Source organism: Schistocerca piceifrons, chromosome 11 (genome assembly GCF_021461385.2).
Source record: "Schistocerca piceifrons isolate TAMUIC-IGC-003096 chromosome 11, iqSchPice1.1, whole genome shotgun sequence".
Classification (NCBI taxonomy): Eukaryota; Metazoa; Arthropoda; class Insecta; order Orthoptera; family Acrididae; genus Schistocerca; species Schistocerca piceifrons.
Window position 1 is genome coordinate 100474716 of NC_060148.1, and position 14117 is coordinate 100488832.

The 14117-nt window shown below is 43.6% G+C and overlaps 1 protein-coding gene across 1 annotated transcript in view; it reads left to right on the forward strand.

Annotated features, from left to right (window-relative positions):
- LOC124720322 (poly [ADP-ribose] polymerase tankyrase-1-like) overlaps positions 1–14117 on the forward strand; it is an 85767-nt gene that overhangs the window by 17120 nt on the left and 54530 nt on the right. Inside the window, exons 2-3 of the mRNA XM_047245633.1 lie at positions 1057–1220; positions 1338–1385. Coding sequence (XP_047101589.1) covers positions 1130–1220; positions 1338–1385 — 139 coding nt within the window. The 5' untranslated portion in view covers positions 1057–1129. The remainder of the gene's footprint in view (positions 1–1056; positions 1221–1337; positions 1386–14117) is intronic.

Consider the following 14117-nt stretch of genomic DNA (forward strand, 5'->3'; position numbering starts at 1 on the left):
ACAGTGCAAAAACGTTGTGTTGGGTGACAAATCACGGTACATGATATGGCGATCCGATGGCAGGGTGCGTGTATGGCGAATGGCCAGTGAATGACATCTGCCAGCATGTGTAGTGCCAACAGTAAAATTCGGAGGCGGTGATGTTGTTGTGTAGTCGTGTTTTTCATGGAGGGAGCTTGCTCCCCTTGTTGTTATGCGCGGCACTATCACAGCACAGACAGGTCTACATTCATGTTTTAAGCACCTTCTTGCATCTGACTGTTGAAGAGCAGTTTGGGCATAGCGTTTGAATTTTTCAACATGATGGAGCATCTGTTCACAATGGACGGTCTGTGGTGGATTGGTTGCACAACAATAATAACCCTGTAAGGGACTGGCCTGCACAGAGCCCTGACCTGTAACCTATAGAATACTTTTGGGATGTTTTGCAACGCTAACTTCGTGCCAGGCCTCACCGACCGACATCGATACCTCTCCTCAGTGTAGCAGTCCGTGAAGAATGGGCTGCCATTCCCCAAGAAACCTTCCAGGACCTGACTGAACGTACGCTTGCTGGAGTGGAAGCTGTCATCAAGGCTAAGGGTGGGCCAACAACATATTGAATTCCAGCATTACCGATGGAGGGCGCCACGAACTTGTAAGTTATTTTCAGGCAAGTGTCCGGATACTTTTGATTACATACCGTACAATGGTTTAAAATAATCTTACATCCATTGCGATCATTTTGTGGCCTCTCGAGACACAAACTATGTAAGTTTAAATAACAATTCCAGTCAGCACTCAGTTACCGCTATTAAGTTCCCTAAGTACGTAGTTTCACCCAACACCATGCACAGAAGTGCGTGCTGGTATGCCCTTGCCCGTCTAAGGTTCGTTTAGATGCCTAAAGCCGCTGCTATACTCAAGACACCCCCCCGCCCCATCTCTTTGCATTAGGTGATATCAGTCTTGTAAAGTGACAAGGATCCTAGTCGGACTGAAATTTTAACTTACACTAGTTAAAGTGTATTATACCATGTAGAAAGAAAATTATCTCATTTATAAATAAAATTACAGGTTCTTCGGCAGTCTGAAAATCTTATGAAGATATTTTTGAGAGACTGAGACGTAGCAACTTTATCCCTGCATTATGTTCTGCAGAAATAGTATTTGGATCATCTGCATTTTAATGACGGTAGTCACAGCTACCGACTTCAGTGACCCAGATTCCAACACAACAGGTAACATTTTATTTCAGTTGGTGGAAGTCTCGGTATAGCAATGAGCAATAATTTTATAGTAGTTGATTAAATATATGTTCTATTTTTACACTGAGATTTTATCGATTTCTTTTTCAGAATACGATCTTGAGGTCACAGTCGAACGTTTGAGAACTGACGTTCCACGTAAGTACCGGTACTACTTTTCCATTATTCGTAGATTCGTCGAAAGGGGGACATATTAATTTGACGGCGAACTCCGCTCTGTTTTCATTACAAACGCTTACGGAGCCGCAGAGGGAAATGGGGTTGTAGTTTACTACACAGAGTGGGGTTCCATTGGTCCTCTTTCGCCTCGTGGGTGGATAAATTGTTTACTGCATGTTGTAATCTTACCCTCTCACGCATCACTATTAAATTTTTCTTAGTGTTCTCATTAGTTTCAAAAGCTTCGAGAGGCGTAAGACATACAAAAGAAAACCTTTTTACTGATCTTCATTTTCTCTTGTTGTTGGCTCCAGTTTTTGCGTCAGGGTACATTCTTGAGGCTGAAATTTTGATTTAACTTCGTTGGTTCCTGATGGCTAAGTTACAGATGAAGATTTGCTGTATATTTCTTGAATTTTATTCTTTGTCGCATTTTTTAGTATTACACCGTCTTTACAATTTCCACTTAATAATCCAAATTACATTATTAGTGTCGATCATAAAAAATAATACGTACGCCTCCATCACAGACATACCCACTACTCCTCACTTTCCGCAGCACTCACCATATTCCAAAGTGTTTACTAAGCAAAAGAGTGAACAAACTTTCTTGTCAAAGGAAGAATCATCACTAAGTTATAACATTATTTTATAAATGAATCCAGAAATATGGTTCAAATGGCTCAGACCACTATGGGACTTAACATCTGAGGTCATCAGTCCCTTAGAACTTAGAACTACTTAAACATAAGTAACCTAATGACATCTCACACATCCATGCCCGAGGAAGGATTCGAACCTGCGACCGTAGCAGTCGCGTGGTTCCGGACTTGTAATGTGTGTCAGGGAGCTGATGACCTCGATGTTGGGCGCCCATAAGCCCCAACACACACACACATGAAGCGCCTAGAGCCGCTCGGCTACCGCGGCCGGCCGAATCCAGAAATAAATTTAATAATTAGCGTTAGATTGTACAATTAATAATATGAATTTCAGGCATCCCACATATTTCGTAATTTCAAATAATTCTAAAAGACAGGATAGTTTTAACCATACATACAGAGTGTAACAAATTAATTTCTTTTTATACATTTTAGCCTGAAATATAATACATCGTATACACAATCATATGAAATTCATTTAGTTTAACAGCTGGATAATGTCCACCTATGCAGGTTTCTTGGTATCGACTATTTCTATAAAAAAAGGTTATGTTAGAAAAGGGAGTGTCATTACGATGTATAGCATACGCAAGAGATACGCGAAGATACGGCCGACCTTGCAGTAACGTATTATTACTCAGATTCACTGGGCATTACCTTCGAAAGCTTCCACGATAATCACAAAAACTCTCTGAGGCAAAGGGAAAGAGACAATGTTAAACGAGAAGGCGACTGTGTTTATCAAACTATTTATCTATTAGCAAGCTTCGTAACGGATTCACCATACACAAAGATATAGAAAACCATATTCCACTTTATTTCCTTACATACGCCAAAGCAGGGATGGACGATCATAATTTACCACGGGAGTTCTGGACAGATAGCCTCTTTGTTCGTTTGGGATTAAGGTCTACTTTAGAATGAACCTACGATTATCCACTCACATGGAGATCACAGAGAGACGGAAATTAAGAACAGCTCTTCTGAATCTCGAGTAAATGCCAGGGATTATTGCTTTGGTATGATGCCTATTGGGACTCGATAGACATGTGGGCCTGAGGTCCTTCCAGTAAGGACAATTACCGTCAGAGTTGGAATGGTCAGTGACGGCGTGGCACCCGAAACCACGCAAGGAAAAAAAATCCATAAAATTCGATCGACACTGAATTTTGCAGAAAATAAACAGGTACTAGAGCTGGCCAGCTGCAGTTGAAAGAGAACTAGCGCGTAATTAATAAGTTTCAGAGCGTCCACACCACTTATTACAAGATTACCCAACAAAGCGAGTTCATAATTCTAAGCTCAACACAAAAGAATTAAACTTCACACGCAACAGAGAAAACAAGTAAAATTAATCACTTCCTACACCTAAGAGTCCTCATCCTACCAGGTGCAAATACGACCTAACTTACAAAATCTTAACCTGACTTCGTGTCTCACACCACACTCCAGTGGAAATGAGCGTACCTTTCGGCTGCCCGTGTCTGAGTGTCTCCGGCCAGAAATTTCACAGACCCTCCCCGAACGCAGTGTCCAGCGTCAGTTCTCTGTGGAGGGCCGACATCACAGTAGCCCTGGCCGCCTCTTCAGAGAGCGAGGCGCGCAAAGCCAACGAGGTTGGCCTGACACTCGAACAGCCGTTGCCCCTGGGCTCCCTCTGAACAACGAGAAGTCCCACACAGTTGTGCAAAGCTCTGCAGGGGGTTCTGTAGGACCAGTCAGAGCACTCGGTTTTAAGTACTGCGGGAAGGCTGGCTTCTGGCGCTGAGACTTGTTCACGCCAGCTATTCATACAGAAGACTTACGAACTTTCTCCCGGCTCCCAGAGGAAAAAAGGGACCTCCTCTAACTTTACACTATGTTGCTACGTCCTCAACTGTTGTAGGTAATTACACTGGAACATAGTGTCTGGAATGGACTGAAGCTGCTGATTCCCAAAGCAAAATAGGAAAGTTAGAATAAAAGTAAATGTGTAGCAGCAATAATCATCGACATGCGCCAGACCAAATTCTACCTAACAGAAACGTTGAATAGCAGTAGTAAGTCAGGGGAAGATAAAAATAATGAAAGAGGGAGCGAGAATAATGGATCTCTTCTAACATTTGTTTTAAGAAACTCATTTGCTGCTCAATGCTGTTGACCGATTGCGTGACGCATTAACCACCTAGTGTCACTGTGTAACCAAAGCAGTTAGCCTCGTTGTCAAGTCAGTAGTTTTCCTTTGAATAATCCTCATAGGAAATGCTATGAACTGTGAATCAGCGGTAAGTATGCCCAACTTTGCAATAACCTACTTGCAGCATGAGCTCCATGGCGATATTTTACAAATCACTTTTTCTTGAGAACAATGATTACTCTAGAAACAGAAGAGTTTGATTAAAATTACTTACATAACACATACGGCAACTGCAGAAGCAAAACAAGAAGCTTTATGAATGTCTGTTCAGTAACGATAGGAATCAAAAAACACAAAAGCTATCAAGTTTCTTTGTTATAGTGTGAAGATTACTTTGTAATCTGAGTATTATAATATTCGTGCGTTTTACCTCCTGTAACAGTTCATTACTACACATAACTTTGGTTTCGTCTACGTTTTTATCGCTACAGAGAAACTGAAAGTAGTTTGAACTTACGTGTGTCTACCGAAAGGACGCTAATGGTAAAGAAGTTAGCAAACAGGAAAGAAAGTTACTGGGGACCGTAACTGATCAATTTTCGTTCACCCTATTGGTGTCACCTGTAAGCATTAGCGTAATTTACACTTAGCACCTGTCAGCAGGTTGTTGTCATAAATCGGTAACAAAAGGTGACACACAACGCAACCCACAAATATGTAAGAACCTAATATGACAGCACAGACACTCAGTGAGAGGAGTTTTCAGGTCACTGGCTAATAATACATTAATGGTACAGTGCTGGGCGTTTGCTGACAAAGGATTGGAACCGACAGAGTGGTATTACTGCAATATCAGATCGTTCTTGCGGACAAATACACTATCTGATCAAAAGGAACCGGATACCACCAAAAACAGACGTTTTTCGTATTAGGTGGATTGTGCTGGCACCTACTGCCAGGTACTCCATATCAGCTGCCATGTCAGCTGCCGTGTCAGCGACCTCAGTAGTCATTAGACAACGTCAGAGTGCAGAATGGGGCGCTCCGCAGCACTCGCGGACTTCGAACGTGGTCAGGTGATCGAGTGTTACTTGTGTCATACGTCTGTGCGTGAGATTTCCAAATTCCTAAACATCCCTTGGTCCACTGTTTCCGATGTGATAGTGAAGCAGAAACGTGAAGGGACACACACGGCACGAAAGCGTACAGGCCGACGTCGTCTGTTGCCTGACAGAGACCGCCTACAGTTGAAGTGGGTCGTAATGTGTAGTAGGCAGACATCTAATCAGACCCTCACACAGCAATTCCTAACTTCATTAGGATCTACTGCAAATACTATGTCAATTAGGTATGAGCTGTTAAGCTGATTGTACGATAATTCTCCCACTTTTCAGCTATTGTAGTCTTCTGAATAATGTCGATATTTTTCCGGAAGGCAGATGGTCTGTCGCCAAATTCATACATTCTACATACCAACGTGAATAGCCATTTTGCTGCCACTTTCCAGAGTGATTTTAGAAATTCTGATGGAATGTTATCTATCCTCCTGCCTTATATGATTTTAAGTCCTCCAAAGCACTTTCAAATTTGGATTCTAATTCTGGATCCTCTATCTCTTCTAAATCGATTCCTGCTTCTTCTTCTATTACATCAGACAAATCGTTCCCCTCACAGAGGCCTTCGATGGACCGTTTCACCCTATCAGCTCTCTTCTCTGCATTTAACAGTGGAATTCCCGTTGCACTCTTAATGTTACCATCCTTGCTTTTAATTTCACCGAATGTTGTTTTGACTTTCCTTCCGACAACCATTTCTTTTTCGATTTCTTCACATTTTACATGCAAGCGTTTCATCTTACCTTCTCTGAACTTCCTATTTAATTCATTCGTCAGCGACTTGCATTTCCGAAGTCATGAATATTTTTGTACTTTCTTCTTTCATCGATTAGCTAAAGTATTTCTTCTGTTAGCCAGGGTTTGCTTACAGTCAAGTTCTTTGTGACTATTTTGTTCTTTCCAGCTTCTGTGATTGCATTTTTTTGGAGGAGGCCATTGCTGTTCAACTTTACTGCTTACTTAACTATTCCTTATTGCTGTACCTATAGCCTTAGAGAACTTCAAGTGTCTCTCTTCATTTCTTAGTACTTCTGTATCGCACTTCTTTCAGTATTGATTCTTCGTGGCTTCAGATTATTCTACATCACTACTACATTTTGATATCTGCTCCTGGGTACGCCAGCATGCGTTTTCGGAGTCTGTGTCCGACCATGATGTAATCTAACTGAAATCTTCCCGTATCACCCGACGTTTTCCAAGTAAAGATCCTTCTCTTGCGATTCTTGAACAGAGTATTCATTATTGCTAGCTGAAATTTATCACAGAACTCAATTAGTCTTTCTTCTCTCATATTCCTGGTCCCAAGCTCATATTTCCCTCGAACCTTTCCTTGTGTTCCTTCACCTACAACTGCATTCCAATTCCCCATGACTATTAGACTTTCATCACCATTTACGTACTGTATTACTCTTTCAATATCCTCATATACTTCTTTATCTACAGCTTACGACGTCGGCGTGTATGCCTGAACTATCGTCGCAAGTGCTGGTCTGCTGTCGTTTCTTATGAGAGGAACTCCTTCACTGAAATGTCAACAGTAACACACTCTCGGCTCTACATTCCTATTCATAACGCATTCTACTCCCGTTATACCATCTTCTGCTGCTGTTGATATTATCCTATGCCCATCTGATCAGAAATCCTTGTCTTCTTTCGATTTCAATTCACTGATCCCTACTACATCCATATTCAGCCGTGATATTTCCATTTTCAGATTTTCTTGCCTCCCTACCACGTCAAGCTTTTGACATTCCATGCCCCGACTCGTAGATCATCATCCTTTAGTTGGTTGTTTAGTCTTTACGTCGTGGTCACCTCCCGCTTGGCAGTATCCTCCTGGAGATCCGAGTAGGGAACTATTCCGGAATATTTTGACAATGGGGAGACCATCGTGACACTTTTTCAGTTACAGGCCACGTGTCGTGTGGACACATGATATGTGTCTTTAATGCTGTGGCTTCCATTTCTTCCTGCAATTTCATGCCGTTGTTCATTGCGGATTCTTCCGCCTTTAGGGGTAGTTCCCCAAGGCAAGGACAAGGGAGTACCTTGATCCTCTGTCTGCTCCTTCGCCCTCTTTAACAAGGCCGTCAGCAGAATGAGGGTGACTTCGTATGCCGGAAGTTTTTGGCCTTCAATGCTGGCGAGTTACAGTTTACAAATTCCCCTGAGAGTATCATTCATTCTATCTGAACAGTTACAATTCCCACGCTAGCTTTTACTTAGTCAATAAATTAAAAGACATTCATCTATTAAATTATTTCCCATTCACATCTTCGTTCAGACGTATAGCTAAACACATTAGATGAGCAGTACTTAATGAAAGATACAACATTCACAGAAGATAAAGTTTCATTTCCAAAATACTACATTATATTTCACAGACTGTATGATGCTGACACCATTCGTCTATAGCCGTTTCTACTTGTAAAAACAGATTTGCTCTATCGTAAGCGTACACCTGTCACGGTAGAACCGTGACTCTCCGTCTGTATGAACCTGTCTGCTCTCGTCTGACTACTGTGGCCGCGGTGCAAAGGTGCTACGCCTCAGTACATTCTTCTTTTGTTCAAGCTCAGTACGTATTGTGTACTCATTCGACTCTTCATTCTATTCAACAAGCACTGCAATTCTTCCTCACTTTCACTGACAAGAACGTGAATTTTAATCCTGCCTCTCGACTTTTCTTTTTCTTTCCATGATTGCCTCTTCGATGTAAAGATCCAACAGTAGCAATAAATACTACATCCTAGCCATACACCCTCGTTGACAAGAGCACTTTTTCCTTAGTCTTCTGTTCGTGTAACCCCTGCTTGGTTCTTGTAAATACTGTATGTTATACAGCTTTAACTATAGCTCAGCTTAGTATTACGAGTATTTGAAATATCTATTAATACTTCACAATGTCGTATGCTTTTTCCACGTCGTAGAATCCTATAAAAACGCACTGACTTTTCATAACTCTGGCTTCCAATTCCATCTGCGATATCACACCTGCCTCGTTTGTCCCTTAATGTTTCCTGGCCAAACTGATCGTCATCTTGCACAGCCTCAATAATCTTTTCCATTTTTATGTATGCTATCCTTATCAGAAGGTTGGATGCGTGAAATGTTAAAAGGATTACCCAACAGTTCTCGTATTTATCTGCTCTTGATTCCTTCACGATTGTGGTGACTGTACATTATCGAAATTTCCATAGCGTGATTTCAGTGTTACAGACTGTGTACACACACACACACACACACACACACACACACACACACACACACGAACACACACACAAATGCAAACTGGATCAATCCACAGCTCGTTGTCTAGTGACTAGCATTGTTGCCTCTGGATCATTTGGTCCCGGGTTTGATTCCCGGCCGGATTGGGGATTTTCTCTGCCTGGAGACTGAGTATTTGTGTTTTCCTTACCATTTATTCATCATCACCGCCAATCGTAACAGTGGCTAGATTGGATTGTGTGAAAATTCCACTGTGTAAATATTGGGACTTTGTACAGGCGCTGATTGTTGTGCAGTTGAGCGCCCCCCAAACCAAACATCACCATCACACACACTGTATGAGAGACGTGCTATGCATTCATACATCTCCAGCAGAACAGGGCACCGGATGTGGCTGAGGTGAAGCATCCCCTCGTCGACTGGCGTGCCGTATGGCGATCGGTATGCGCACCTCATCTAGCCACTGATGTAAAATCATCCTGGAACCTTACGCACAAGTATGCCAATGAGGCCTTCGAACGATTCACCTTGTTTGTCGCCTGTGATTCTGGTGTCCATATCAGTGATAGGTTTCTGGTTCTTGGTGCGAGAGGTGTTGTCCCTTGTTGCCCGTATGATTCCTAATCATACGCCCCTAAAACCCCTCCTCTCTCAGGACTTTCGATACTTCCCACAAACGAAGACGAATTTCGTGACGTGGATTTGTGGACCTGCAGATTACTACTTGTTTGCTGATTGCTGGAAATAGGTCCTCGATTTTTGGAATTTCCATGTGCAATTTTCCGCAATCCCAAATACAGACGACTTTTTTTCTTATTATTGTTTGTAGTGTTTCTCCTAACGCACCACGGAGTTGGCGTGTTAGTGCAATGAGAAGTTCATCCATATGCTCTCCACTCAAATACCTGTTTGATTATACACTCCTGGAAATGGAAAAAAGAACACATTGACACCGGTGTGTCAGACCCACCATACTTGCTCTGGACACTGCGAGAGGGCTGTACAAGCAATGATCACACGCACGGCACAGCGGACACACCAGGAACCGCGGTGTTGGCCGTCGAATGGCGCTAGCTGCGCAGCATTTGTGCACCGCCGCCGTCAGTGTGAGCCAGTTTGCCGTGGCATACGGAGCTCCATCGCAGTCTTTAACACTGGTAGCATGCCGCGACAGCGTGGACGTGAACCGTATGTGCAGTTGACGGACTTTGAGCGAGGGCGTATAGTGGGCATGCGGGAGGCCGGGTGGACGTACCGCCGAATTGCTCAACACGTGGGGCGTGAGGTCTCCACAGTACATCGATGTTGTCGCCAGTGGTCGGCGGAAGGTGCACGTGCCCGTCGACCTGGGACCGTACCGCAGCGACGCACGGATGCACGCCAAAACCGTAGGATCCTACGCAGTGCCGTAGGGGACCGCACCGCCACTTCCCAGCAAATTAGGGTCACTGTTGCTCCTGGGGTATCGGCGAGGACCATTCGCAACCGTCTCCATGAAGCTGGGCTACGGTCCCGCACACCGTTAGGCCGTCTTCCGCTCACGCCCCAACATCGTGCAGCCCGCCTCCAGTGGTGTCGCGACAGGCGTGAATGGAGGGACGAATGGAGACGTGTCGTCTTCAGCGATGAGAGTCGCTTCTGCCTTGGTGCCAATGATGGTCGTATGCGTGTTTGGCGCCGTGCAGGTGAGCGCCACAATCAGGACTGCATACGACCGAGGCACACAGGGACAACACCCGGCATCATGGTGTGGGGAGCGATCTCCTACACTGGCTGTACACCACTGGTGATCGTCGAGGGGACACTGAATAGTGCACGGTACATCCAAACCGTCGTCGAACCCATCGTTCTACCATTCCTAGACCGGCAAGGGAACTTGCTGTTCCAACAGGACAATGCACGTCCGCATGTATCCCGCGCCACCCAACGTGCTCTAGAAGGTGTACGTCAACTACCCTGGCCAGCAAGATCTCCGGATCTGTCCCCCATTGAGCATGTTTGGGACTGGATGAAGCGTCGTCTCACGCGGTCTGCACGTCCAGCATGAACGCTGGTCCAACTGAGGCGCCAGGTGGAAATGGCATGGCAAGCCGTTCCACAGGACTACATCCAGCATCTCTACGATCGTCTCCATGGGAGAATAGCAGCCTGCATTGCTGCGAAAGGTGGATATACACTGTACTAGTGCCGACATTGTGCATGCTCTGTTGCCTGTGTCTATGTACCTGTGGTTCTGTCAGTGTGATGATGTGATGTATCTGACCCCAGGAATGTGTCAATAAAGTTTCCCCTTCCTGGGACAATGAATTCACGGTGTTCTTATTTCAATTTCCAGGAGTGTAGTAATGTTTTCCTCGGAGCTAGTGCACATAGATCGTCCCAACGAATCTGACGAATTGATGCTCCCTCCTCCTCGCGTTCTTTGTTTCCTGCTGCAGTTGGTCCTGTAACAACGAAAAGCGTGTCTGCTTGACGTGTCACGTGCCCCTATACCTCGTTCTCTACACCTCATTGGTCCCTGGATGAGGGAACAGGACATGGTGTCCAGGCCATGTGTTGCAACCACTGACCAGTTTGCCCCCACCCCTCCTTTTAGGCGCTACATAGGTGCCACTGGGAAAAAGGTAGGGTTGCATCTTTGACTAGTAGTTAAAATGTCCTTGAACCTGGGTTCGAGCGCCGCCACTGCTAAAATTATGAATGAACTCAACTGAGAGCTGAAGACTTCTGGTATGAGAAGTCACTCTGCCTGCCACCAGCATTGTCAAAGTAGGTGGAGGGACGCACAAAAGTGGTTCAGAGAGCCCTCTGCCCCTGGGGTGGGAAACTACTCCTAAAAGGCGGAGGAATCAGGAATTATCAACGGTATGAGGATGCAAAGGCAGCTAGGATCGGTCTACAAATTAGCTCTGAAAAGACAGAGTATATGACCATAGGTAGAAAGATCCAGAACTCTCAAGATTTAATTGTGAACAACACCAGGTATAAACATGTGAAAGAGTTCAAATACCTAGGATCATTTTTTACAGAAGTAACATCAATAGAAGCAGAGATAAAAGCACGACTGCAGGCGGGAAACAGATACTATCACTCTCTAGACCCTATATTAAAATGTAGAAGTGTCTCGCAACAACTAAAGCTACGGTTGTATAAGACATTAATAATGCCAGTAGTACTTTATGGTTCTCAAACCTGTAGCACTCAAAAACAAGATCTTAAGCGACTGCTAACATTTGAAAGGAAAGTCCTCAGGAAAATATTTGGACCAGTCAGAGATCAGACTACTGGAGAATGGAGAAGACGCCATAACACTGAATTATAAGAGCTGTACAAGGAGCCTAACATCTTGGGAGTGATGAGAAGCAAAAGACTGCAATGGGCTGGACATGTTGTTAGAATGGAGGCAACAAGATGGCCCAAAATCACAATGAACTGGATCCCGTCAGGCAGCAGACCAGTGGGAAGACCTAGAAAGAGGTGGATCGATGGAGTGAGAGAAGACCTGTTGCAGCTGGGAGTCACAGAAAACTGGAGACAGATAGCAGAAGACAGAGACGGATGGAGAGCTCTAAATGTGGTGGCGCGCAGTCCTCTGGGCCTGATCGCGTGAAGAAGAAGATGAGGATGCAAAAGAGAGCGGAAACCACCACACTAAAGAGACATAGTTTATACCCACATGACAAGTGTAACTGTAAAAGTGTCATGATGATCTCTCCTCTGGCAAAAGATTCCAGACTTTTCCCTCTATTCGAATCTAAATGAGAGGACTGCCAATAGGGAGTGACTGTGAGAAAAAGGTTGAACTGCCCACTAAAGGTTAACGCTCCACGATTCGAGGCGTGGAGTGTCATATGTCTGAAGCTTGTAGGTAAGCTAGAATATCTGAAAAAGAAAATTCAAAGGTTCAGTTTACATATTGTGTGGGTCAGTGAAGTGAAATGGAAAGACAACAGGGATATCTGGTGTTACGAGAGTACCGTAATATCAACAGCAGCAGTAAAAGCAATAACGGGAGTAGGATTAGTTATGAATAGGATGGTAAATCAGCGAGCGAGTCATTGTGAACAGTTAAGTGATGCAGTTGTCGCCATTAGAATCGACAACAAACCAGCACCAATAATTCAGGTACACATGCCGACGTCGCAAGCAGAAGAAGAAAAGACGGAGAAAGCATATAATAGTAATTAAATTCATAAAGGGAAATAAAGTGTTATAGTTAATGGGGGATTGGACTGCGGTTGTGGGGGGGATAATAGAAGAAGTGATTACGGTAGAATGTGGGCTTGATAGTAAAAATGAGAGAGAAGAAGGACTAATTTCAGCTGGTAAATGTGAATACTCTTTTCAAGAATCACAAGAGGAAGAGATGTATTTGGAGAAGGTTGGGAAACAGAGGAAGATGCCAGTTTGATTACATCATGGTCAGGTAGACATGTCCGAAATTAGATATCGGCTTGTAAAGCATAGCCAGGTCGCAATTTAGCTGCCATGAAGAATAGGATGAAGTTTATAATACTACTCAGGAAGAATAAATGCGCGAAGAAGTGGGATACGAAAGTAATAAGGAATGATGACATAAGCTTGGCATTCTCTGAGGCTATAGACACTGCGACATTGACTAGGTCAGCAGGCATTTCAGTCGAAGAGGAATGGACATTCTTAAGAAGGGCAATCATAAAAGTTGGAAAGAAAAATTTAACCAGGAAGGGAACTGTGATGAAACTATGGGTAACAGAAGAAATAATTCAGTTTATCGACCAAAGAAGGAACTGTAAAATTGATAAGAGAAATTTAGAAGTACAGAAATACGAATCACTTAGGAATGAAATAAATAGGAAGTGTTAGCAAGCTAGGGCGAAATGGCTCCACGAAAAATGTGAAAAAATCGAGAAAGAAATGATTACCGGAAAGACTGACTCAGATTATACAAAAATCAACACAATCTTTGGTTAAATTAAAAACATTAAGACTGCAATAGGAACTTTCCTGTTAAGTGCAGAGGAGAAAGCGAATAGGTGGAAAGAGTACATTAAAGGCCTCTATGAGGGGGAGGAGTTTTCTTATGACGTGACACAAGAAGAAACCTGAGGCGATAGGGAAGAGGTGGGGTATCAATCACAGAGCTCTGGACGACTTAAGGTCACATAAGGCGGAAATGATAGATAACATTCCATCGGAATTTCTAAAATCCTTGGGAGAGGTGACAACAAAAAGACTATTCACGTTGGTTTGTTGACTGTATAAGACTGGCGATATGCCGTCAGACTTCTAGAAGACACCATTAACACAATTCTGAAGATACCAAGAAATGGCAGGTGCGAAAAATATTGGGTAGCCAGCGTAGTATCTCATGCATGCAAGTTCCTGACAAGAACAATATACAGAGGAACTAATCTGTTTCATGACGGTCAGTTTGGGCTTAGGAAAGTTAAAGACACCAGAGAGGCATGTCTGACATTGTGGTTGATAAAGGAAGTAACTGTGAAGAAAGATCATGATACGTCGATAGGATTTATCGACCTAACAAGAGCGTTCGACAGTGTACAATGGTATAAATGTTCGAAATTCTAAGAAAAGAAGGGATAAA